At 38.9% G+C, this 27662-nt stretch overlaps 2 protein-coding genes across 5 annotated transcripts; both read right to left on the bottom strand.

Moving 5' to 3' along the window:
* Nucleotides 1-1073: 1073 nt before the first annotated feature.
* On the bottom strand, nucleotides 1074-20930 carry LOC132104030 (cingulin-like). Of its 3 annotated transcripts, none has more exons than XM_059509199.1 (20): nucleotides 20765-20930; nucleotides 15054-16064; nucleotides 14642-14742; nucleotides 14181-14250; nucleotides 9642-9757; nucleotides 9402-9534; nucleotides 8636-8848; nucleotides 8278-8405; nucleotides 6605-6701; nucleotides 6249-6452; nucleotides 5903-5986; nucleotides 5506-5748; nucleotides 4862-5032; nucleotides 4409-4570; nucleotides 4142-4231; nucleotides 3947-4030; nucleotides 3651-3769; nucleotides 3450-3558; nucleotides 3149-3312; nucleotides 1074-1261 (listed from the first exon to the last, which is right to left on the bottom strand). In XM_059509199.1, exons 2-20 carry the CDS (start codon nucleotides 16053-16055, stop codon nucleotides 1129-1131), a joined length of 3423 nt encoding a protein of 1140 aa, XP_059365182.1. In that variant the 5' UTR covers nucleotides 16056-16064; nucleotides 20765-20930; the 3' UTR covers nucleotides 1074-1128. The 3 variants fall into 3 exon arrangements, with proteins under 3 accessions (XP_059365182.1, XP_059365184.1, XP_059365185.1); XM_059509201.1 differs by having other exon boundaries at nucleotides 6249-6449; XM_059509202.1 differs by lacking the exon at nucleotides 5903-5986.
* Nucleotides 20931-22078: 1148 nt separating this feature from the next.
* On the bottom strand, nucleotides 22079-27100 carry LOC132104029 (pygopus homolog 2-like). Of its 2 annotated transcripts, none has more exons than XM_059509198.1 (3): nucleotides 26996-27100; nucleotides 25117-25166; nucleotides 22079-24889 (listed from the first exon to the last, which is right to left on the bottom strand). In XM_059509198.1, the coding sequence occupies exons 2-3, from the start codon at nucleotides 25156-25158 to the stop codon at nucleotides 23264-23266; spliced, it is 1668 nt and encodes a 555-aa protein (XP_059365181.1). In that variant the 5' UTR covers nucleotides 25159-25166; nucleotides 26996-27100; the 3' UTR covers nucleotides 22079-23263. The 2 variants fall into 2 exon arrangements, with proteins under 2 accessions (XP_059365181.1, XP_059365180.1); XM_059509197.1 differs by having other exon boundaries at nucleotides 26225-27039.
* Nucleotides 27101-27662: the final 562 nt, after the last annotated feature.

Below are 27662 nucleotides of genomic sequence, written 5' to 3'. Positions count from 1 at the left end.
GAGCTGTACTAAAACTGCACTCAGAATTTTTTTTTTTTTTTGAAGCATTAATAGGCGAAACATTTCTCTACACCAGTAACTGCAAATCTATATAATATAAAATGGTTTCCTTTAAGGCTAAACCCTTATTACAGTATGATGAACAAAAATATTTGCAGTTTATGGTAAAAACATAAAGGGGAGATGCAGCATTACTAGAAAATTTAGCAGTAAAATGAAAACACATCAAAGTAATGTAACAAAAGTTACTTTTATTGTGTAGAGTAAGAATAAACTTTAAACATGGGACAGTATATACATATCTAATATTGTACAGTGTATTATGAAATTGTGTTTCAAATCACATCTTTAATAGTTACAAATTATTATATGAGAGGTAAACACATTGTGATAAATCTGAATATACAGTATAGAACATATAGGTCTCTGGTAAAATGATGAAAAAAGCAACTTCATTTTTATTAGCTTTCTAAATGTATGAAAATTGAAGGCAAATATTTCAATGCCATCACATCAAAAGATTTTTTCTTTTATCTGTCTTGGCACAAAAGGTGTCATTAATAGTGAAAGTTTAATTCTCAAATTAAAGCAACAAAAAGAAGCCTTCTAAATATACTTCATTATAATTTGCACTAGTGCGTAACATTAAAGATAAGGAGAACACTTGACATTATGATTTATACATTCCATCATGTATAAAGATAAAATCCTTCATTATTTTGGTTTCCAATTACCACAGGGAATTTCAGTAATATGATTAAGGATGTCAAAAACCATAAAATTTTATACAAATAAAATGTACTGCGAGTCTTCCTAAAACAAACAACATGACACTCATAAACAGAGTAAGAACAAAAAAAAATTCAGAATTAACCAGTTTTAGCAAAGCAATACTAAAGGAACTTTTGGTTGACAAATCTTCACACTGACTGCTTTATTAGGCTTTCAACCCTGTCTATCTCATCAACCAATGCAAAAACACACCTGACAGCACTTTTTGGTGAAAACAGCAGCACTCACACCATTTGTATCCTTCATGTTTCTTCTGTTATTTTTACATTTACCAGAAAACTCAAATCGAGTATATGCAAAACCACATTTTCCCCCACTCTCGTTCTTTAACAGGCTTTAACAGTTGGTGGTCTGAAGTGGGGTTTCAGTGAGAATAGACGTGATGCTTTTTGAGTCTAAGAAACTCTCCTCTTCTTCAGAACTCAAGGTGCTTCCCAGAGCTGGGCGTCGTGACTGTTGAACCTTCCTCCTAACAAACAATCACACACATTATAGTAGACAGACCAGTCTCAGCAGTTTAGCACTGCAAGCCTCTAGTGGCCAGAATGTTAATAAAAAAAAACAACCATTAGAAATGTTCATTCACATAAACTGAGTCCTAAATACACTTGATATCAATGGTGACATGTAACTTGCTAAAAGTAGCACACTACATTTACATTAGCTCAGACGTTTTCAAGCTTTTTCACATCACGCACTTATGACATATGTACAAACCCAATTCCAAAAAAGTTGGGACACTGTACAAATTGTGAACAAAAACAGAATGCAATGATATACAACATATATGACATATCAAATGTTTAAACTGAGAAAATGTATCATTTTAAGGGAAAAATAAGTTGATTTTAAATTTCATGGCATCAACACTTCTCAAAAAAGTTGGGACAAGGCCATGTTTACCACTGTGTGGCATCCCCTCTTCTTTTTATAACAGTCTGCAATCGTCTGGGGACTGAGGAGACAAGTTGCTCAAGTTTAGGAATAGGAATGTTGTCCCATTCTTGTCTAATACAGGCTTCTAGTTGCTCAACTGTCATAGGTCTTTTTGTCACATCTTTCTCTTTATGATGCGCCAAATGTTTTCTATGGGTGAAAGATCTGGACTGCAGGCTGGCCATTTCAGTACCCGGATCCTTCTTCTACGCAGCCATGATGTTGTAATTGATGCAGTATGTGGTCTGGCATTGTCATGTTGGAAAATGCAAGGTCTTCCCTGAAAGGGACAATGTCTAAACGGGAGCACTTGTTGTTCTAGAACTTGGATATACCTTTCAGCATTCATGGTGCCTTTCCAGATGTGTAAGCTGCCCATGGCACATTCACTCATGCACACCCATACCATCAGTTGGGTATCAACTTGGGTTGTCCTTGTCCTCTTTAGTCCGGATGACATGGCGTCCCAGTTTTCCAAAAAGAACTTCAAATTTTGATTCGTCTGACCACAGAACAGTTTTCCACTTTGCCACAGTTTAAATGAGCCTTGGCCCAGAGAAAACACCTGCGCTTCTGGATCATGTTTAGATATGGCTTCTTTTTTGACCTAGAGAGTTTTAGCCGGCAACAGCAAATGGCACGGTGGATTGTGTTCACCGACAATGTTTTCTGGAAGTATTCCTGTGCCCATGTTGTGATTTCCATTACAGTAGCATTCCTGTATGTGATGCAGTGCCGTCTAAGGGCCCGAAGATCATGGGCATCCAGTATGGTTTTCCGAACTTGACCCTTACGCACAGAGATTGTTCCAGATTCTCTGAATTCAGACACACACACACCAATCCAGATTTGGATGGTATTATGCACTGTAGATGATGATAACTTCAAACTCTTTGCAACTTTTCTCTGTGAAACTCCTTTCTGATATTGCTCCACTATTTTTCGCCGTAGCATTGGGGGAATTGGTGATCCTCTGCCCATCTTGACTTCTGAGAGACACTGCCACTCTGAGAGGCTCTTTTTTATACCCAATCATGTTGCCAATTGACCTAATAAGTTGCAAATTAGTCCTACAGCTGTTCCTTATATGTACATTTAACTTTTCCGGCCTCTTATTGCTACCTGTCCCAGCTTTTTGGGAATGTGTAGCTCTCATGAAATCCAAAATGAGCCAATATTTGGCATGACATTTCAAAATGTCTCACTTTCAACATTTCATATGTTATCTATATTCTATTGTGAATAAAATATAAGTTTGAGATTTATTTGTAAATTATTCCATTCCTTTTTTACTCACAATTTGTACAGTGTCCTAACTTTGCTGGAATCGGTTTATATATCTTCTTAAAATAAATATAAATATAATATATTAATACAGTATTCTTAATTATTTGATATGGATATTTGATAGAAAACTCACTTGAGCTCGTTCTCCAGTGCGTTGACTTTGACCTGCAGTGCCTCCTGCAGCTGCCGCTGCTCCTCAAGATCCCGCAGAACCTTCCTCCTGACGCCCTCCAGACGCTCCACCTCCCCCTCGCTCTCATCCAGCTGCCGCTTCAGAGCCTTCACTCGCAGAGACAGCTGGAGAGACACAAACACACACAGCTACGTCTATACATTTACAGGAATGGTAATTAACATCATAAAAAATTATCTTTCTAGTCTGAAGTACATACCCTACATGAAAAATACATGCATCTTTAAATATGTGCGCTTGCCTGGTCTCTCTGTTCAGCATGTTGACTTCGCTCCTGGTCCAGGGTGGCCGTCACATCCTTAAGTTTCCTGTCCAGTCTCCTCTGAGCTGCTACAATGGTGTTTTTCTCTCTAAATCCACAAAAGACAGTGAATACATGGATGCTTTATTTATTAATATCCAGTTATGTGCTGATTGTGTCTGTGCTTGTCCAATTCTGTACCTCTCTTCACTACGCAAACGGTCCTCTAGCTCCTGAATCTTGTTTTCTAGCATAGTGACTCCAGCAGAGGGACGAGTCTGAGAGCCCATATCAGCAATACGAGACTTTAACTCCTTCGCCTGAGCGACCAAGAGAGATGAAAGATGAAATATAGAGCGATGACATAATGAAGGATTTAAACATACATACATATAAATGTGTGTGTGCGTGTATATATAAATAAATCAATGTTTGCTAAATCAATTATAATGATCTTATTTTAGAACCAAGTCTATTACAGAGGTATTTGTGTGTACCTGTCTCTCTAGTGCGCTCTTATCCATCTCAAGATCATGTCTGGCTGAACGTTCCTGCATCAGTTCAGAACGGAGCTGATCCACCTAGAAATTTTTTTTAATCAATATACTTGCTTGTGTATAGCTTGTGCTTGCAAAAATAAATATACATATGACAAATAAAAAGCAGCCTTTAACTAATGTGTGTCTGTGTACCTGCTCTCGACTGCGAGTGACGCGTTCATTTAGTAGTTCTGCACCAGTCTTCTCCTCATCCAACTCGATCTCTAATGTCTTCACTTTGTCCTGACACATTTTTATGAAGGTAAAAAAATACATCGACAAACATCACTGAAACGACCCTATAACCATCTCCCTGTTCTTCTTTCCCGTTACTCTTGATTACGTAGACATTCAGTAAAGCCCCTAAAAAGAGACATTTGGTTTCACTCAAAAGTCCAGGTGCCAAACATACACAGTTACCTCTATGAGACGGATCTCTCTGCTGTGGTCCGTTTGTGAGCTTCTCTCCGTCTCCAGCTCATTCTCCAGGTGTTTGAGACGGCTGCTCAGCAGCTCTTTATCCAGCTGAGCGCTGTCTCTCTCCTCGGAGCATGACAGCAGTTCTTTCTTCAGATGGGACACCTGAGAAACACAGAACAAAGCACTGAGTATCTTATCTATGATGTGATCGGGGTTCTGAACTGAAAGGTTGTAAGTTCAAACCAGAGGCAGAACAAATGACCAGTGGACACAAATGTCCAAAGTCAATAACAATAGTTGTAAATGTACTGATGGATAGGAGCACTGGGAATATTCTCACAGACAGTGTCTTAATTTTTTCATGTAGGATGTAACTAGAATTACTGCTTTTTGCATTATAAACCATGTTGTACTTAGCATTATGTGTATGTAGTGAAACCTGGTCTGTCTCACCTCCTCCTGGGTGGTCTTAAGGAGGGCCTGTGCTCTCTGTTGCTCAACCAGCCTATCCTTACTGAGTCTCTGAGCGTCCTGCAGCTCTCTACGAGAACGATCTCGGAATTCATCCAACTGAGACTGAAGAACCTGCACCGACTGACGGGAATCTCCCATCATAGTCTCCATCTGATAGCAAGAAATGAAGAACATAAACTATTACAAAATTTATTTCAAATAAATGCGGTTAAACCTTCTATTCAGAGAATCCTGAAAAAAAAAATCTATCAGCACAAGTATTTTCAACATTGATAAAAATAAGAAATGTTTCTGCACAACAAATTATTTGACACCGAAGACTGGAGTAATGAAGCATCACAGGAATAAACTACATTTGAATATATATATGTGTGTGTGTGTGTGTGTGTGTGTGTGTGTGTGTGTGTGTATAGAAAACAGCTATTATCATTTGTAATGATTTCACAATATTGCTGTTTTTACTGTATTTATGATCAAATAAATGCAACCTTGGTGGACATACGAGTATTTTGTACTCTTTTGAACTTTTGAACAGCAGTGCATGTATACATAAAAAAAAATGAAAAATAATAAATGTAATAAATAGAAGCATTTTTTCAACGGAGCAAAAACCACACATTCACCTCCTTATTGATCTTCTCCAGTGCTCGGTCCAGCAGTCTCTTCTGCTCCTCCAGGTCGCTCTTGCCACGTCTCAGCGCTTCCCTCTCTCTCTCACTGTCCTCCAACCGTCTGCTGAGCTCCTCTTTCTCCTGACCCAGTCGTGAAGCTGCACGCCGGGACTCCTCCAGCTGGTGCCTCAGGCTCCGGTTCTCGTCCTCCAGAACATCTGAGAGGCTGTCAGGGACACTGGATTGCAGGCGTGTCTGGAAATGAAGAGGAAAAGAGGGTTAAAAGAAAATGCACTAAATGTACATAGAAGACTAAACTAAAGCAGAAGAGATAAATGGTTATGCCAAGCATTTTAAAGCAAAATGCTTAAATGCAAAAGGCTAGTTTGGATTTTTAGTGATTTTTTACCAGGCGTGCTATTCTCTCTCTTAAGCGAGCATTGGCCTCTTGAAGTTCTAGTTTGCTTTCTTGAGATTGCTCTGATGTGGAGGGCTACACAAAAAGAAAGTAAATAGAATAAGGGAACAAATATCACATTTACAGTACTTTTTCTTCTCCTCAAGGTAAGTGAAAAAAAAAATCCAATACATCAGAACACATTTCCTCTTTAAAATTCAGCATATCAAGCGAGATCAATGAGATTTAATGTGGGTGGCGTTTCCTAAATATGTCGGGTTATGACAAAAACAAATATGGATGAAATAGGATTTAATGCACCCTGTTAGGTTTTAATTATCATCATTTCAAGTATTACCTGTTGTGTTTTCTCCAGTAGTTTTGCAAGTTCCTCTTTGTCTTTCTTAGACTGGTCTATTAGTCTGTCAATCTCTGCCTTCAGCTCCTTCTCTCGATTCTCATTGGCTCTTGATACTGATTTAAGCTCCTCTTCCCTTTTTGCTGCCTCCGCTTTTTGTTTTTCCACTTCTGAAAGAGCTTTCTTCAAATCGTCTTGGCACTGCTGCAAAATGCAAAGTAACTTTTATACCAGGCTAAAAAACATATCCATGTCTTAAAATTCAGCATTCACAGTGCACAGTTAGGTGTCACAGTAAATCTTTTTGAACCAAAGACGACAGAAAACTGATTGTGGCACTTCTATTTGTATCTTACCTTAATTAAACAGTTTGAATCAGTTTCATCAGTCTGTTTCTTAACTGCGAGCAGCTTCTCTTCCAGTTCCTCCTTCTCCTGCTGAGCCTGCAGCAGCCTGTCCAGTGAGACAAACACTAATTAAAACACACAGTATCACATTCAAAGTTAGTGCAGCTATCCACTACAATGATTTCATTCAGTAGAAGAATCAATATCCAATAGAAAGATCCGTGTTATTTCAGGATCAGGAACAGAACTGAAACAAATTGATCAAGATTCATTTGTTCATCAATTTAGATCTCCTGCACAAGAACATTTGACATATTAATAGAAGTACTATGTTACTGTATTTGATGCATTAGCTCAGACATTGAGATTAAAGGATTTTATTTTGATTAGTCTTAAATGATCTTTTTTTTTTTTTATAACTTGCAGCCAAATTGAAACCAGGATAATAGATTCTAGTTTAGGGTGGCAGATTTTACACTAAAACACTGCATCAATCGTAGTTAACTGATCAATCATTTCTGCCAGAGGTGTCAGTAGTCGTGCATCTACAGGACTCTGTCTCACTTTTGAAATGCGCTGCACTGCCCCGGTCTGGCAGACAAGAACCAGAAGTGAACACATGCAACAGAAAGACAACATAAACATTGAACAAACACAACAACAAAATAACACAACATAAAACTGATAATAAAACATGTGGGAAAAGATTGAGATTTAATTGGAGTCAAAAGTCCTTTAAAACATCCCTGTTCTCATCATGCAATACCACTCAGAAGTATGTTTTAAAAAATATATATTTTTTAAAGAAATGTATACTTTGTATTCAGCAAAAGTCAAGTCAAATTAATGTGAAGTCCATTATAAAAATCATCCACATGGTTTTCAACAGTGCTAATAAGAAAGTTTTCTTGAGCATCAAATCAACATTAGAATGATTTCTGATGGATCATGTGACACTGAAGACTGGAGTAAGGACAGCAATAAGTTACATTTCAAATAGCTTTTTTTTTTTAAAATCACAAGATTTGTGAACATAAGAGATCCTAAAGTTTCCTAAAATTCTAAAAAAATTTGAACCGCACTGAATATCATTAAAAATAAAAGTACAGTCTCAAATGTGTGTGTGAACCGGATGCAGGAAAATAATATCTTTGTTTGAAGTAGCACATCAGACTAAAGGACCCTTTAGCCCAACAAATTCTAGCCAAACATTCATCATACATACTGAAGTCCTCAAGATAACACTGAAAGTTAACACAGGGTGTTGGTCACAAGGTTGTTTGAATATGATCACAGATGAGTCTCTTAACTCCTTAGACAAATATGGACTTGAACATTGGAACAATGCCTTAATATCTTATAAAACACCTTAGGAAATTATAAAACAATGTTCCGAGTGATTAAGGTGGCTTAGATATGAACATATGTTGCTAGAATACTGTAATTTTTTAACTCTGGTGGTTATTACCCATAGTGGCCTTTCCTAATGCTGGATGCCCTAACGTTATTGGTGGGCTTCACTGCTCATCTGCATAAAATTAATCACTTCCAAACTTTGACATTGGACCCATCCACATCGCATCACCAGTGGCCACTGTCACTCATTTTATTAGGATTCAGCAAAATTTTAGCATCACCAAATAAATATTTAAAAACTTGATGTGTGATGTGTCACAGCTTACTCTTGGTTGGTGGAGTTAAGCTGCTTATTCCATTGGTCGCTCTGCTCTTTGTATCCCTCCAGCTCCTCCTCCAGAGCCAGGATGGAGACGTTCACCTTCTGACGCTCCTCTTCGATTTCCAGCTGAGACTACGGAGAAGGCCCGAGAAAAAAGGTATCAATGAAAATTTCAATTCAGTACTTTGCACCCATTCAAGATGCAAGATGTTTGGACAACAAAACAGATCACACATCTGAATTGATCCAGCCTAGGTATCAGGCATGATGGGACAAGTGATAGTACATTTCTCTTACATGTTAATCCCTGCAAAGCAGGGACTTGGAACGTGAGAGACACAGACAATGTAGTGCATGTTCACCTGTGAGACAGTCTCCATGCTGTGACGCAGGGCATCCATGTCTTGACTGTACTGCTCTCTCAGGGCCTCTATCTCTTTATCGTGGGACTCCACCTCATCCTTCAGGGCCCCTTTCAGAGCAGTGAGCTCTCGCTCTCTCTGCCTCAGTGTGTCCTCCAGTTTCTGCTTCAGCATCAGAGACTCTGACAGCTCTGCCTGCACCGTCATCAAGTCCTGCAGGGAAAACAGTGTTTAAGGGAAATATGTATGCAACATAACTGTACTTACAAAAAACTAAAATGTAAAATGTTTTAAATGGATAAGTTGGAGCAACTTTGGGTGGCAGAGTGGCGAATGTTTGGTCACTTAATAATTGTAGTGTGCATCCGTGTAAGCACTTGGTAAAGAGCGTGAAGCGATGATCATTGTACACAATTGCAAACATATCTGTTGAGTGCATGTTAGAGGTGTAAGAGAACCCACACAACAGCGTTTAAAATGCTAGGGGGAAATGCTAGTAGTCACATTTTTTAAGTTTCAGTACCGACATCGATACTTTAGACATCACCAATGAGTAGATACAGTGTATCTAACATTGCATACCTTGGTAATTTGATTATCTGGAGTTTGTGTTTAATTACACTTTAAACAATGAATAATACACTTAGTAATTCACACATCTTGGTGCAATATGTTGTTAGGTATTTAAAGCATTAAGAAGGCTGAGTAAGGGTCAATAATGGCAGACACCACAACCATTCTGTATGTTGTTTGTTTGTGTGCATACTAGTGGCATTGTGTCGGACTGAGGCAAGTTTTCCAGCATTCGTCTGAGCTCCTCCTGCAGCTGAGCTAGCTGATCCTCCTGCTGCCGTAAGCGAGACTCCGCTGCCTCTCTATCCATACGCAGCTCCACCATTCTGAACACAGAAGGAACGTATAAGACAAACTCCACAGGGTAATATTTTCTGTTAGAAATGCACATTTGCTTTATGTTTTGATGTTAATAATACAAACAGAGACTCACTGGTCCTGGTTTTCCTGCAGTTCTCTCTTGGCCTTGTCCAGGAGTTGCTGTAATTGTGTGTTTTTGTTGAACACCTGCTCCAGTTCAGTCTTCATGTTGCTGTCAGTCACTAAGATCTGAAGCACAAAACCCCAATGAGTTTTAACAATTAATGTAGTGATCCGGCTTTGAAACAAATAAAGCTTTATTGATAGCTTTCTTTTGATTAGCAAAGAAAATTCACTTACACTAATGCATTTACAATTGAAGTCTATGGGTTTAAAAGCAGAAACGGAAGCAGAAGTTCATAATTTCATCAAAGCACTTGTGTCAAAATGTGTGTCTTATGATCTTTTAAGTTATTTAAATCATCCTTGTAGTGGCAGCAGGGCTACTGTTCAAGGCAGCTGAACAGGCTTTACATACCTGACGTAAATCCCGTAAAAACTCCTTCCTTGTATCTTACGTGCATTATTTGAAAGTTACAGGGTTTGTGGACTTAACGTGGTTATGTCAGGAATTAAAAGACTGAATAGCTTTCCACAGACAAGAATTGTAAGTGATTTTATCACACAGTGTCATGTCAACACGTAGTCAACTGGAAACCACCAAAACTAAGCAATAATCCAACTTATATGGAAAGTGTAAAATAAAATAAAATGATTTTGCAAGTTTTCACAAACTGGGGGATTTGAAGAGGACCTGAAAAAATTTAAGTTGAACTACTGTGCTAGAACCATATAAGGATTTGTTTCTACTTTTATTCATTAAACTATTAAACAAAAAGTCTTTCAATATGCCACCATTGAGCCTTACACAACCAGAACACATGAAGCTTAGTTCATACAAGTTGCAGCCCCAAAACAAACATGCACATTTCTACAAGGAGGATGATGATTGGTGTTATCTTGGAGCTATGCATTCATCTCCCAGCAGCAATTTAGCTTCAGATATCCCCTCAGGAATCACTACATCCTGTCTTAGCCATCGTATCTACTCTACACTAGTCATTCTTACTGTCAATCACATGATTAGTTTCTGAATGACTCCTGTCCTGATACAGATACGCCTTAAATTAATTATCTTATAACTGCACATGGCTGATCTTAATTTAATGAGGAAACATAAAGCTATTTATTAGATCTGAAACATAGACACACTGCCATCAGGCAGCTATCTGCTGCTCAAATAACCCAGTCCTCTAGGATATCCCATCAGACCATTGAACGGCTGTTGTCATCATTATAAATGACCACACATGGCTACTAGCAGGTCATTTGAACTGACCGCTTGCAGGATCTATTCTTCTTGAATAAAAAAAAAGAACACATTAAAGTAATTTTTAGAAGTAGACTTCTAGAACCAATGTAAATCAAAACAATTAGACATGAAGATAATTAGAAAGAATCTTCAATTTGATATACACACACACATTTATATATACACACACACACACACACAGTACAGACCAAAAGTTTGGACACACCTTCTCATTCAAAGGGTTTTCTTTATTTTCATGACTATGTCATAAAATATGTCATATGCTAGGTTCTTCAAAGTAGCCACCTTTTGCTTTGATTACTGCTTTGCACACTCTTGGCATTCTCTTGATGAGCTTCAAGAGGTAGTCACCTGAAATGGTCCTCAAAGTCTTGAAGGAGTTCCCCGAGAGATGCTTAGCACTTGTTGGCCCTTTTGCCTTCTGTCTGCGGTCCAGCTCACCCCTAAACCATCTCCATTGGATTCAGGTCCGGTGACTGTGGAGGCCAGGTCATCTGGCGCAGCACCCCATCACTCTCCTTCTTGGTCAAATAGCCCTTACACAGCCTGGAGGTGTGTTTGGGGTCATTGTCCTGTTGAAAAATAAATGATGGTCCAACTAAACGCAAACCGGATGGAATAGCATGCCGCTGCAAGATGCTGTGGTAGCCATGCTGGTTCAGTATGCCTTCAATTTTAAATAAATCCCCAACAGTGTCACCAACAAAGCACCCCCACACCATCACACCTCCTCCTCCATGCTTCACGGTGGGAACCAGGCATGTAGAGTCCATCCGTGCACCTTTTCTGCGTCGCACAAAGACACGGTGGTTGGAACCAAAGATCTCAAATTTGGACTCATCAGACCAAAGCACAGATTTCCACTGGTCTAATGTCCATTCCTTGTGTTCTTTAGCCCAAACAAGTCTCTTCTGCTTGTTGCGTTTCTTTAGCAGTCGTTTCCTAGCAGTTTTTCTACCCTGAAGGCGCTTGATGGTTTTTGTGACTGCACTTGGGGACATTTTTAAAGTTTTCCCAATTTTTCGGACTGACTGACCTTCATTTCTTAAAGTAATGATGGCCACTCGTTTTCTAGTACTTAGCTGCTTTTTTCTTGCCATAATACATATTCTAACAGTCTATTCAGTAGGACTATCAGCTGTGTATCCACCTGACTTCTGCACAACACAACTGATGGTCCCAACCCCATTTATAAGGCAAGAAATCACACTTATTAAACCTGAAAGGGCACACCTGTGAAGTAAAAACCATTTCAGGTGACTACCTCTTGAAGCTCATCAAGAGAATGCCAAGAGTGTGCAAAGCAGTAATCAAAGCAAAAGGTTGCTACTTTGAAGAACCTAGAATATGACATATTTTCAGTTGTTTCACACTTTTTTGTTATGTATATAATTCCACATGTGTTAATTCATAGTTTTGATGCCTTCAATGTGACTCTACAATTTTCATAGTCATGAAAATAAAGAAAACTCTTTGAATGAGAAGGTGTCCAAACTTTTGGTCTGTACTGTATATATATATATATATATATTTATTATGCAGAAAATTCAGCTTTGCTATCACAAGAGTATATATCTATATCTATATTATATATATATATATATATATATATATATTATATATATATATATACTCTTGTGATAGCAAAGCTTAATTTTCTGCATCATTACTCCAGTCTGCAGTGTCACATGATCCTTCCGAAATCATTTTATTATGCTTATTTGGTGCTCATGAATTTTTTTTGTTACCATCAATTTGAAAAACAGCTGTGCTGCTTAATATTTTTGTGGAAATCGTGATGCATTTCTTTTTCAGGACTAATTTTCAGCATTTATTTGAGATAGAAAACTTTTATGACATTAAAAATTGTAATATGGTAACATTAACAATGTCTTTACTGTCCAAACATTTTAACAGCAGTGTATAATCACCGTCTAAACACTGTCAAACATCTCCAAGTGTCTGACAGGGTTTACTCCACGCTAAAGAGCTTAATTTAACAACAGTCACAACATCTCCCGGAGATACTGCCCACCACAACAACAACAAAGTTTATCATGCATGGACGAGCACTCATTGGGATATGACAGCGCAAGAGGCCGTACAACAAGTGCCCATTAAAACCATTAACCCAAACAGACATGCTGAGGGTCCCCAGGTTGAGGGGAAACCCTCCCTTACGGGCTTCCATTTCCAGTGTAACTTAATTATTGATGGAACCACGCAGCCTTAATCAGCTTTCCTTGTTGAGAAGATGGTTGCCAAGAGACCGCAGGAGGATATTTCACATGCAGGAAGCTTATGCAAACACGTAGGCTAACAATGTTATACAGACACACACGGCCATGCATGCGTTTACTTACAAGATGAAAAAGATACTCCATATTTAAAGAGATATTTCCCCAAAAAATGAAAATTATTTACATACTTTCATTTTTTTTCTAAAGCTGAATGATTTTTATTTTTCTCATGAAAACACAAAAGGTGCGTTCCTTTCAGTCCATATATTCTGGTGTTACTATGACAAATCGATCGGTCAAATTCACGAACGAATAAATGAACAAACTGATTTTGTGGCCTGGATCAATGTTCACAGATAAGATCAAATTCAAAAGCATGATTCATTAAATTAGACAATCCACATTTTTGGAAAAACAAGTGAATAGCCTGAATAGCCCATCAAATGACTTCAGCAAACTGAAATATAGCATATATGGACCACTTTCATGGTGCTTTTTTATTATCATTTTGGAGCTTGACAGGCCAAGTTAATATTTAAACTTAATAAATTATAGTAAAATTCTAATTAACAATTAAAATGTTATTACTTTGGCCAGGATTTTCCTCAAAGTCATGAAAATTGTGTTCCATAAAATAAATAAATGTATATGGGATAGTAACAACATGAGGATGAGTAAATGAAAAACAGAATAACATTTTTGGAATACTGCCCCTTTAAATAAACCCTCTTATTAGCTGACCTACTCTCTTTAAAATATATGACCATAATGATTATTGTCCATTTTAAACAAGCACGCTCATTTCTTCACAAAGATACAGTCTTTGTCTTTCGCTGTTATCTCCTCTCACGGTCTCAAAATATCTTTCTCGGTAACATTCTCTTTCAAAATGCTCACAATCATGCAAAACAGGGACCGATACGCAAACTATGGGCACACAAACACACACTAGATGTAGTTTCCTCATTCAGCATACACTGCTGAGCGCCATTCACTGCTGGGAAATGCAAACTGATTTATTGAATACAAGCGTGCTTACCTTCACCCCACAGAACCCTTCATGAATGAGGCTTGCTTTGTGCTTGATGGCTGACTCACTCTCAATAGACCTAGTGTTAGAAAATATAAAGGAAATTGAATGAGCCAGAGACAAACTAGATTATGGCATGTTCTTAGGAAAATATAAGACGTGTATGCCAGTATGTTGCCAGAGTTGCTAGGGTGTTTTGAGTGGTTTTAATCATGTTTACATGGTATTCTGGTTGGATGCTTGTGCATTGCAACAGTGCATGTTACTATCTGTGGATTATAAGCTTACAAAATAAAATATGATTTATCTCTCGACTCACTCTTCCAATATTAAAGCTGTTATCAGTAATATCAGCCTGTTAAAAAGTAGTATAATGTTTGTCTTTATGAATGCACTTTACCAACTGGATATATTGTGAAATACATTTATAGGCAACTGTGAGGCTCCTTAAAATAAGAGCATTATCATACCCTTCTTTAAGTATGTTGTAAATAGCGTGTTTGGTCTGGGCATCCTCTCCATTTCCATTCTCTGCACTCGTGGTCTGACTCTTTATGAGGTCAGGGGTCACCTGGAAAAAGACAGGAGCATTATTTTTGAAATACCATACATAAAACTGTCCATACTAATTGAACAACATAAGGCAATCAAAAAAATATATGTTAGCCGATAAAAAAAACTTTGAGGCAGTTCTCTAACCAAAGGTGTACAGAAGACTACATCCTCTCAAAAACACCACCTTCTGATTGGCTGGTAAAACGTTTACAGACTTTTTAAGCATGCTATTCCAAAAAGTTACACTGAAAAGGACACAGCGACAGATCTGTGGTTAAAGGTGTGCTATATTTAAGCAAGAAGAAGAACAATATCTTGAGGACTCACTGGTTTCTTTGGTACAGCAGGTGGTGTCTCTTTGGGCACAAAGAGCTTTGGTGATTGGCTGAAGGTGAGGGGTTTGGAATTGGAGATAGCAGCAACTTTAGCCACAGAGGGGGAGTCTCGTCCTAGACTGCCAGTTGATGGTTTCAGTGAGCTGAGTTTCGGCACTGTAGCTGGAGTGATAGGAGCATAGGGGTTTATCGTTGGTGAAGTTGGAGGGGGCTCAAATGTAGGTTTGTTGAGGGCATCCACACTGTGAGATCTAACCTGGCAATCAAGACGAAGTCGAGTTCGGGGTTCTGTGTTTGAAATATCACCAGAACTACCACCACCAAACCGGCTAATGAGTTTATTAATGGGAGCCAGTGACTTGGTGTCTATAGCTGGGGCTTGGTCATCATTCAATGAGGCTCCATTTAGCCCTGTCCCATTCAGACTACTCCCAATCCCATTCTGCTTGACCTTCCTAAGCCCTGCTTCGTTAAAACTATCATCATCTTTTTTGTCCAACTTGGGAGCCGAAGGGGTGAGGTGTTCTGTAGACCTGGCCTCAGCTTCTCTTTGAGTCCCTGCCTGTCCGTCACCAGGTGGCCTCCTTAAGGGGCTCCCAAAATCCTCATCTGGACAGCTAGGTTGGTCAGCCAGGATATAAGAACCCTGGGGAGTCTGAGCCCCTTCCCTTTGTCCCAGAAGCAGGGTGTTGTAAGGGGAAGTTTGAGAGACAATTGGGGCTGAGCTCTGGATTTGTGGTTGAGTCTTCAGCTGTACCCCATAAGAGTCCCCCTTTTCTCCATCCTTGAGCACCACATATGGCTGTCCTGAAATGCCTTGCACCCGCACAGCTACTCCATACTTAGACGGTGAAGGAGTCCCATTGTTGACGCCACCAACTCCACCGGCCAGTCGACTCCTGTCTGGGAACACCCCGTCATCCAAATCTTTGATAAAGCGAATCTGGACACCATAGTCCAGAGGGGGCTCCCTGTCTGCTGAGAGGGAGCTCATTGTGACCTGCTGTGGTAACAAAAAAAATTTAATAAATCATTGCTCTAGCCCATTTAGAGACTAAACTAAAAGGCTAAACTGTTTGGTGAAACTACATTCTCTGCGTTTTTTTGTCTACTGGAAATTCCTTGCAAAGACATTTTTTTTTTCAATGCAAAGTCAGCTGAACAATCTGCCGTTGGTTATAAAGCTTTACAACCCATTGAACGTACTTGTGATTCATGGCATGGAGTTTAGTGCCCACAAAACATTCACAAGAAATAAAACAAATAACATCTCAATGTTGTTATTCTTAACTGAAACTAAAACTATTAAAATAGTTTCCGTTAATTGACATAAAACTGAAATTAAACATAATAGAAATGCTTTATTAACGAAATAAACAAAAATGACTGAAATCGCTGAAATGTCGGCTTGGCAACTAAAAATAAGCTAGTACCAAAATTAATCAACTAAAATTAACACGGTGAACACAAAAACATATTGAATACTACTAATATCGTTTTGTATTACAGTAGATTTTTTGCAGCCAGAATGGCAAGCAATTAATTCAAGCATCTTAGCTTTTTCAGAAAAATGTGAAAAATTCAGCATCGGCCTGCAAATATTTTATATGTTTGTGCATATTTCAGACCAATCAGACTTGATTCTGTTTTGCAGATTCCATCTGGGCTCACCTTTCAAATATGTTTTGGACTATTAATACTACAAATTTCCCAAGAGAAGCAGTTTTGTACATGCCACAGGTATCAGGTATCGGCACAGGCATTGAGAGTCTTCTCACATTAGAAAAGAGAAAGATATTGTTTGTGTGTAGCAAACAGGTGTGCGGTAGGAGCAGGTTCTAGCACATTCCACACTGCTTCCTGTCTTCCCGTTTTCCTAGAACACAGTTTCATTACACAGGAGAGCTAACATGATCTCAAAAACAGCTCATCACTGTGACTGGAACATTCCTTGAATTATATTAATGTGCCAAATAGCATGTTTGCGTGAACGATCAAAGATTTTGACTCTAAACTGCTGATTAACTGAGTTACTGGTGTTTAAACAGACGCATATGTACTCTATTCTTCAAAGCAAGTGATGCAGAAAACATCCAGAGTTATGCAGGGCATCATCTAAATCCTTAATTTTACCGCCTCATCATACAGTGTGTGCTGCTAGAAGTCTAGTTCTTTCTACAATCTCTATAAAAGTCAACCATTATACTACAATTGCTATGTGCATGAAGTAGTACATTGCATCATGTGTTTAACACAAACTTATGAAGTACCGGCATAACGCTGGGGGGTAAAAACTGTGAAGACATTGAGAACTAAAATAACAGGCCACAAACTTGGGTCTATCAATGAACAACTTATTGAAACGGGGGATTTGGTTACATTATAACTGTCAGTGCTTCAAAGTCAGCCATTGTCTTCCTCAAATAGGCAGGATTCCAAGCATTCCTGTGAAATGGAACCCACCATGTGATTTCTCATTGGTTTAAGGAGCAGATTAATTATGTGAAAACTGTACATTTTACAACATACAAGTGACAAATACTTCTCAGAAAGAAAACACATTTTTTTTAAAGATACAAACTTATAAAAACAGGTCTGGATAGTTATTTGGATGGGATTCTCAACCTCCACAAGGCACTGGTTCCCACCTGGCATCAGAATGGAGGAATGTTACTAGACTAAATCACCAGTTCTCTGTGCCATCTTCCATTCATGCAGTAAAATTAACAACACAAAAGGTTGCACATACACTTGACTACTTAGAGTATGTGATGATTGATTTCTTTGTAATAAACCAAATCACCACCGCATTTCTGACCTATTTTATGCAACATTAACATACAAAAAAAATTGAATTAGATAATTTCTAATCATTAGTCTACTCCTTTGATTTAGCCTGTTAATTAGTGCACATGCTTATCTTTTTATTGATACTCAGTTTTACTGTAAACAGTAATAATAACACCACATTTAAATTAAATAGCATTTTCAATTTCTTTTTTATTCAACCACACTACTGTTAATGTCTTGAAACAACTAGGGTGGCAAAGTGGCAGAAAATCTTGAGTAAAATTCCGGAAACCTTCAGAAATTTTCCATCCCTTTGCAACCCTAAATTTATCAAACATAATGTGTATTTAAAATTGCATTGAAATGGAAGTAGTGACAGATTTTTTTCTTTAACTTCCATTCTAATTTAAGTGGAAAGTGAGTGACGTGACATTCAGCCAAGTATGGTGACCCATACTCAGAATTCGTGCTCTGCATTTAACCCATCGAAAGTGCACACACACAGAGCAGTGAACACACACACACACACTGTGAACACACACCAGAGCAGTGGGCAGCCATTTATGCTGCGGCGCCCGGGGAGCAGTTGGGGGTTCGATGCCTTGCTCAAGGGCACCTAAGTTGTGGTATTGAGGGTGGAGAGAGCACTGTACATGCACTCCCCCCACCTACAATTCCTGCCGGCCCGAGACTCGAACTCACAACCCTTCGATTGCGAGTCAGACTCTCTAACCATTAGGCCACGACTTGCCATTTAACAGATGATCAAAAACGAGTTTAGAAAAGAGATTTATTTCCTGTCGACTTTAAAATCAAATCATTTGGATTCACTTTGGTTTTCTGTCAATTCCTTGAAACAGTGTATACCATGGAGAGTAACTTTACACTCAAACCAAACTTCAAGAAATCGATTTTCAGTTCTGAATGCATGACTTACATAAAAAGCAACTTATGTCAACCACTCATGTAAATGTGCACACACAAACACTGCATGCACTGTTACGGATCATGAGATCCATCAAATCCAGGTTTATAATAACACGTACAGTAACATGACTCATCTAAGCTGCATATTTCACATGAAAAAAAAAAAACGATCATTGACTTAACTCTACATATTGAGAAAAACAACTCTTGTTAAAAAAAAAAAAACCACCTAAACAGATTGGTTAGGGTTTTATTTACAGTTTCCACTCTCTTTGAAATAATTAGTACCCTGAGGGTACTCGTTTCTGAACATATTGACTTTAAACCATTAATTGTTTACTTGGCTGGAGCTTCTTTGGGGAAAATGCAATTTTTGTCAATAATTTCAACACAGTCTTTAGCCCAAATATAGGCCTAGACATCTAGGCCTTTTCTTCACTTCCAAATTGTCACCAGATGTGGTCTAAATAAATATTATTTTATTCTATTTACATGGGCCCCAAAAAGTAGACTCTTAACCAAGTGGTTACTGTATGTGAGAATTATGCTAGACCATTTTGCAAAACAACTTATAATTTTTTTTTCTGAGCCATTGTTTTAATTACATTCCCCCAATTTGTCCCATGATTATTTTTAGTTGGATATCTAAGATAAATTGTCCTCAAGTTCACACAGGTCTCAGAGCAGAATAACCACCTAAACATGAACATATTCCACAAACTGCTATTCAAACATATGAATTTGAATAGCAATAAATTCTACTTTTTGTGATTTAAAAAAAAAAAAAAAAGTGTAATGTGCTCTCTTTAATATTTAATTTTCTACTTTGATGTTTTGTAATTTAATGCAATTACATTCATTTTAGAGTGTTATATCAGTAGTTTTTCTTGTCACCCTAAAACAGACAATCCCCATAATTTAAGCGCTTTCCTTACTATCATAAAGCAATATGATAGATTTTGGCTAGTTCTTGTTGACAGAATACAGTAGTTTGATTAACTGCTATACAAGCACATAAACAAAACAACATTCATTTTGAAATCAACACTTTAAATAACCTTCTTTTTTTTTTTTTAAGTATTCTTAAGTACAATTCAATCCATATGCATATGCCAATGAGGATTACATCTTTTGTGTACTTATTCACTGTCAATATTTCATTGATTAATTATTTATATTTTATGTGCCAGTTTACTATACTATAAAGGACAGGATAGAATTTGGGTTTGAGGCTAGGTTTACTGTGCCAGTTACACTCCACTATGTTGCAGTGTTGGAAACAACCAAGAGCTAAATATTAAATTACACCGAGACAGGCGCTTTTTAGAGGAGCTGTTTTTGTCCATAAGTTTCTCTATTCACAGATATGACTAGAGAGAGATGAGGAAGCACAAGGTGCAGAATGAATGAATGTTTTTTTTTGCCAATTTCGTCACACCCACCCAGCAAGTCGGTCAGTATCGGTGGGATCGAAACCAGCATGTTATTTAAAGTTACATTAATAATACATTGAAGGGTTTATGGCTACAGTTTTGACTGACTGTTTAGCTGTGTTGTTCTTTGACTTTGTAAAATATATAGACAACAAGGTACACCATACACCTATGCGATCAAAACCCCCTTTAAATCATGTGGGATATTTAAAATTCGCATCTTTGTCTATATATAATATACAACAATTATGCTGATCGGTCCTACTGAGATCAACGCAGGTCAAAGTCATACAGACTTTATTATTTTATAGAGGAGAGACGCCAACCTGGATCCGCACATCTTCTGTAATCCAGCCTGCAGCTTTAGACACAAAGCAACAGGTGTTTCTTTGCTTCGCTCAGCAGAACTCCATCGTAATTGTGAATCCATGTGAATATGGATTATAACAAGTGAAAGACTGGGCACAAACCCGCAGCCATGAACAGCAACAAAAACAAAAAGCCCAAGGCAAATATACACCACTGTGTAAACAATGACAATCCTTCTGCTTACCTATTTTCCGAAACCTTCAACATTGACCTTCACAAGGCACAAAATAATAAAGAAGATCTTTTTAAGTTTAGTCTCAGTTAAAAACTCCTCGTTGAGACCAAGGATGGACAGTCCATGCAAAACTGTCAGTGCGTTTTTTCCGAACAACCTGTTGACTTTAAATCATCGATCCGCCCCTCCCGAGCGCTTATTGGCTGGAGAGTGGTCCCAAGGCCGGCCGTTTCGAGCACGTGATTGGCCGAGATCCAATGTCAATCAAATACAAATAATTCAGGGCCCGTCCATTAACCAATTTAAGAAACTTGATACCACTGTTTATCACCGTTAAAATTGCATGTTTTAAAACAACTTAAAAATTAACAACTTTAAACTAAAAAAATTAAACTATAATACTATTGTGAAAATAAACTATAAAAATAGCCAAACGTTTATCATAAATTGATCAAATCGTATAACCAAATAAGTTTTATTTTTAACGTTCTGTCCTATTAAGGTTTTAGTTGACAGATCTGTCGGTTTAGTAGAATATAACTCCGTGTGAAAAATTTAAATATTATTTTTTCTCTAGAACAAATTTGTCTTAATCATTTTCAAAATCATTGATCTGAATGATTCAGACATTTGTTTTGCTCGTTTCATGAATACAGACATTCATAGCTTACTTTAGCATTACTAACAAGTTTATGCACTCAGAATTTGCATTTTTGAGGCACGAATTTCCTCTGATATTTACAACAGCTTTTTTGTTTGTTTTATTTGAGCTTTATGTTACAAGTCCAACTCTCTATCCATTCCCCTTACAAAAAGTTGCTAAAAAGACAACTACTACAAGAATTCACACTAATGTATAAACTCCAGCAGTCTTTGCATAGTAACTTGAAACAGAGAAGCTTCAAAATGCAAGACCGAGATAATTTATGTTGTAAATAATAAGTTGCAAAATTCTGTGAACCACAGACTTAATTTTACGCAAATCTGAAAACCCTTAGGAAATTACAGAGGGAAAGCATGGTGAATTGGTCTTCTGTGTTGCCCTACAAATTTATGAAATGATTATAGACATTACAAATATAGTCATGAAATCACTATGGATCCAAGTGTTTTGTTGAAAACACCCTAACTGACAGGAGCACCAAAATGCCAGCTTTTTAATATATATATATATATATAAAGAAACTTTTTTTATATTACTTTATAGACTGTTGAACTGAAAAAAAACATGTTTTTTAAAAAAGGTATCTTTAACTAAATCCTAGTTTGTTTGTTTTTTCTTTAAACCCATATTTAATGCAATAATAATTTCACCAAAAAGACTTACAAAAAACAATTCAGTTTACTTCTTTCAGTACAGTGCCAGAGGCCAGAGCATCCCCTCATATTACTGCACAATGCTGGCGAATGGAGGGCACCAGAGCAAGCACATTGAACAGCATACACACAGGTACATAAAAAGTAGCATAAGAAAAAGGCAACTTGGACAGAAATGTAGGAATAAAAAAGGAAGAAACTGCAAACATCTCACTCTGTGATAACATTTGATTTCGTTCTGTTATTTGGTCAACTTCATAGCCCAGGATGAGGCCTAGCTGGAAAAGTAAATGTAACAATTCAGTTCTGACAAAGTACTGCATTGGTTCACATGCAATCCCAAAGACTACATACATACACTGATATGGTTACAGATTACCAGTATCGTCGCTGCCACCAGCCATCATTGTCCACTTTGTGTCAAGAACAGTGAGTAGGTGAACATGAAGAGAAACAATCTAGAGTTACAATTAAAGAATCGCAGGACTCCAATTTCTGTCAGATCGCTCATGTATTCAACAACCCACACAGTAAAATGTTGATAATCTACATGTATTATATGCCTTTTCCAGAACGCTGCCATATTCCTTAGGATATACTAAAATGGAGATCACAGAGGAGAAGAGAGGCTGTGTGGTGACTATACACTCTTGATTTAAAACATTCTTAGCCAGACATGTCAAAATTTTGAGGTAGCAAGTTAGCATCAGTGCTTTGCAGATCAAGAAGTTGGATATTTTGGACAGCTCTTTGGAGGCTGATCTAGGGTATAATCACACAAAAGGTTACATTTCTGTACAAATGCATTTCATTTTGCTTTGTACTGTGGCCAGAATGAAGCTGCTTCTCCAAATTTGTCACCAAGGAGAAATGGAGACCTGTGAGTGCAACATCGATCAAAAACAGCTGAATTTTGAAAATGTGTCATGATATTCTATATACAAATATTTCCGACATCTGATACAATGCTTTTTAATCAGAGACATGGGCCCTAAAAGTGCTTATGTGGTCGGTGAAGAAACAAATGCAAGATGTAACAACAGATTAAGAAGTTCAGTTTTATCTGTATGTCTCGCTCTCTTCGGTTGGATTAATTCTTCACTTCCATTTCACTTTCTCACCATGAAACACAAGACATGAAGCACCAAGAAATAAATCATACATCCCTCTTCCCCAATCTTCTTCTATCCTTTAGCCATCATTTGCAGCAACCAGCTGTCCGAGTCCCTGGCGCACATAAACAGCTTGAATCTCCTTTGTCTTGAGGCAGAAGTCGCAAGCCCACACCGCAGCGCTCTCTCTGGTTAGCAACCCATATGCTGGCTCAGTTAGGCCTGTGCAATCTCTATGAAACCATCGTTGGCAGGAGGCCTCACACAAGATGGCTTCTTGGTCATCGTGCACTTCTGACAGGCAGAGACCACAAGGGAACACCATGCCTCCACCTAGCTTTGGGGGACCAGAGCCTGGGCCAGCAGCTGGTGGAGCAGGCCCACTGGGAAGTGGGGACTGGGTGTTGGGAGTAGAGTTGGAGTTGGATGGAGGATTGGGGTTACTACCTGGAGTGTTGCCACCACTGCTGTTGTTAAGGTTGTTCTGGTTGGAGTTGGGTGGCTGATTTGGCATTGGACCTCCAGTAGCATTGTTCTGCTGGTTGTAGGGCGCCGAACCTGGAGCAGAGTTTGGTGGCGTTGGTTGTTGCTGGTTGGATGGGGTGTTGGAGCAAGGGCCACCAGTGGAGTTGGGTGGAGGATGCTGATTGGTTGGTGCTTGTTGAGGCTGGGGACCATTATGTGGGCCTGTGGGGGATGAGTTGGGATTGGGAGGCTGAGGAGCTGACTGGGGTTGACCTGGAGTGTTAGGGTTGGGTTGTGGGACATCTGGATGACCTTGGAAACCTACTCCAGGCTGTGGAGGTCCAGGGGCTGGGGACGGGCCAGGAGTGGCATTGTTGGATGGAGGACCAGAGGGATTAAGGTTAGGTGGTTGCTGTTGAGAGGGAACAGGTGGACCACCACCACCTGGACCACCAAAGTTCTTTCCCTCTTCACCAACAGGAGGACTTGATCCAGGGTACGGGCCATCTTGTGGAGGAGGGAACTGTCCTTGCGGAGGCATACCTGGGTGCCCACCCACCATATTGCCACCACCACCTACACCACCCATGCCCATCATGTTCATTCCTCCTCCCATACCCCCCATAGGGTTCATGGGGCCGTGCAGAGGCCCACGAGGACCAGGTAAGGGTGGACTGTTGAAGGGATGGCCACCTTGTCCATGTGGAGGCTGTTGCTGAGGCATCCCAAACCTTGGATGAGGTGGACCTCCTCCGCCTCCTGGACCGCCACCCATTCCTCCAGGTGACAACATTGGATTGAAGCCCTGCCCAGGGTGCATGGGTGGGCTGAAATTGGGTGGCATGTTAAACTGGGATGGGCCTCCTGGTGGAAATCCTCCTCCACCACCTCCTCCACCTCCACCACCTCCAAACCCTGGCATGCCCCCAAATCCAAGTGGGTGGTGTGGTCCAGCATTTGGCGTTGGGGGACCAAAAGGGGCTCTTCGACCTGGCTGTCCGCCTCCAGGTCCACCTGGGCCACCCATGAATCCCATACCTCCTCCCATTCGACCAGGACCGCCATAGCCACCTCCACCACCCCCTGGGCTAGGCAGAAAAGAGGCACCACCTGGACCACCCCCTCCACCAGATCGCGATGGCGGACCAAAGTCATCATCAAAAGGGTTAGAGGCCACCAGGTGATCAACCATTGGAGTAGGAGGGGGTGCAAACTCAGAGAGGTGGGAGAACGCTGCCCCCTAACAGAAATACAAAGGGTGAGAAATTATTTGGTAACACTGAATTGCTGAGTTCCTAATGTTTTACTAAATACACACACTTTTAATGCATTGAATTTGTCATTAGATCCAATTTTTGTTAGCATTTAGCTTAAGGTAGGAAACAAGTCTACTAAGATACAAATACCACTGCAGACATTAAAACAAAGTCAAGCCACATATACAATTTAAAATATTCAAAAACTAACCTGAGCGTTGGATTTCCTCTTCTTTTTCTCTGGGCTCTTCATCTGGGTACCTATGGAAGCAGAAACGGAAAGGGGGAATAAAGGAAAAGAATGGGGGGGGGGGGTGGCAGTTAGAACAAAAGCACATTTATATGCAACTTTTTTTGATGAAAATGTGCACAAGAACATTTATCATTGTAATTTGCCAAGTGGCATTAGGTGGAAATGGTAATTTACATTCTCACTGTGTCACACTGCTAACATCAACTATAAACCTGACTGGCCTACATGCTTCTTTAGAACCAATTAAATCAAATCATAATAATAATTAAAAACAATAACCTAGATTATCAAAGTGTATCCCACATTATTAAACATTATGACAAGAAACTGAAGACTAGAGATAGACCAATAATCAGTTTGACTAATATTTTTATGAATGTACTGTAATATTTGGTTTGCTGATATATGGTGCCATTTGGTCAGTCTCTAAAGACAGACACCTAACTACTATTTACAGAATGTCACTAGTCACTTAATGGTATATTTAAAATAATAATAATAATAGCAATTAATACATTAATTTTTTTTCAAGGCCAAATTTTTGATTTATAACTACACAGGCCAACATAAATCTAAAAATAAATCTGGACAATTTGGGGGTGGGGGCATTATTATCATTTTATAATAAATATTTGTTTAAATTTATATAGAATATTATATTAAATTTACATCTCATTTAATTGTAGTCTAATTTTGTCAGAAAGCAGAAACAATAATAAAAAAAAAATATTAAAGGATTATTTAATAATTACGGTTATCAGACCCTTTAGAGATCCCAAACCCTGTTCCCAAGACAAGAGGCTTGCTTTTAGGGGCAAATAACAAGTTGGAAAAGAGTTGAATGCAATGTGTGTAAAAACAAAAAAACAAACCAAAACCCAAACGAACACGCGTGAATAGACAAGTGGTGCGAAGTTGACATAAAGCTACCCAAAAAGACAGATCCCCACGTAGACAAGGCCACCGTACATTCAGACATGCGCGGACAGGGAAAAGGGAGATTTGCAGCCAGGGCAGTGTGGATTCCCGCTCGCGCACAGAGATGCGCTGATTGACAGTTTCCTACCTTTGCCTCGTTTTCCTTGACTCTGTCCCGCCTGCTGTCCCGCCATTAAAATGACTGTCGATGCGGTGTCATGACACCGTTCATTTAAAGAAATTACTTTATTTAACAAAAACCTCCACGGGTCCAACGAGTATCACCCCGCAGCCCCAGGAATTACGCGTGAAATGCTTAATTTGAACTGTACCAATGGGTCAATGAGATCATGCACCTACTCGGCAACATGTCTGAAGGATGCATTAATGGTTTGAGTCAGATTAATCATTTTCTGTACGTCTATACGCATGCACCCCCAAATAATAACGCGATCTGGATCAGCATCGCAGATATTTCCGAAAATATTGAGTTATTAATAAAAAGATATGTGCAAGCACACAAACCAGCCGTGATTTCTAAGTGATTGGGATGGACTGAATATGAATAACGTTACACATCTGCCTGCCTGCAATGTGATCACATACAGATGTGTTTCTACCTGGACGGCCGTCTAAATGACATTTAGATGCAAGCACGCTGAGCTCTTCTCCCAATTTTAAACTGCGTTCGATTCGAACGTGACGTGCGACAGTAAATAACGCGATAAGCGTTTGAATTTAATTCAAACGTGATTTGAATTCGCGATCTAGCTACCATTAGTTAGCGGTTTAGCCATCAGCAAGCAAGGTAAAGACAGTAAACGTTGCTCACACAGCTCATTCATATACACCTGACTGTTGCATCAAGACATGGATGTCAACCCGCATATGACAAACAATCAATGTCAAATAGACTTACGATTTAATATTTATCCCCAAACGCGAAATTGGCCATGTTAATTACGGCCTGCTCGTTGCCGGACAAAGAGGGACAGCCAGAGTCGACTCGCGCAGGGCATGTGTGCAAAATAGGGGTGGTCGGGCTAAAACAAGTACGTGTTTTTTACAAATTGTTTAGATTACTAGTGATATTATAGAATTGTTTTTTACTTGCAGTTATATAGGTGGCATTTAGGCAAGGTAAACCTAATGAATGTCTTTCACTCTTTCTGTAACTGTTCAATATTCTTCTCGCCGTCCCCCGTTTATCAATCATGTGGACTAATCGAGACCAGACCAATTTTGCAAATGAGGCAGAAATAAATTCTGTGTTGTGCATTTTGCAAACAGTTCACTGCAATCGGTATTGTTGTAAATTGTAACAATTACAATTTATTTATGATCTTGTGCAGTTTTGGAGGGAACGTACTCTGACCGTTTTCTAAAAAGAAAATGTTTACCCCCGTGTTCGTTATAGGCGCGTCTGAACGCTTGTATGGTTCCAATGCATGAGTGGAATTGTAGTTTTAAGACTGCCGTTGCATGAAATGAGTTTAATTGAACGTGATTTAGTTTTATTTGTTCCCTCTCGCTCCAATATAATATTGTTCTAAAAATAAAAATCCTTTAAAATTACACATTTTATG

Source organism: Carassius carassius, chromosome 25, assembly GCF_963082965.1.
Source record: "Carassius carassius chromosome 25, fCarCar2.1, whole genome shotgun sequence".
Taxonomy (NCBI): Eukaryota; Metazoa; Chordata; class Actinopteri; order Cypriniformes; family Cyprinidae; genus Carassius; species Carassius carassius.
The sequence above is the reverse complement of the archived record's forward strand: the minus strand, read 5'-3'. Positions and strand labels throughout refer to the sequence as shown.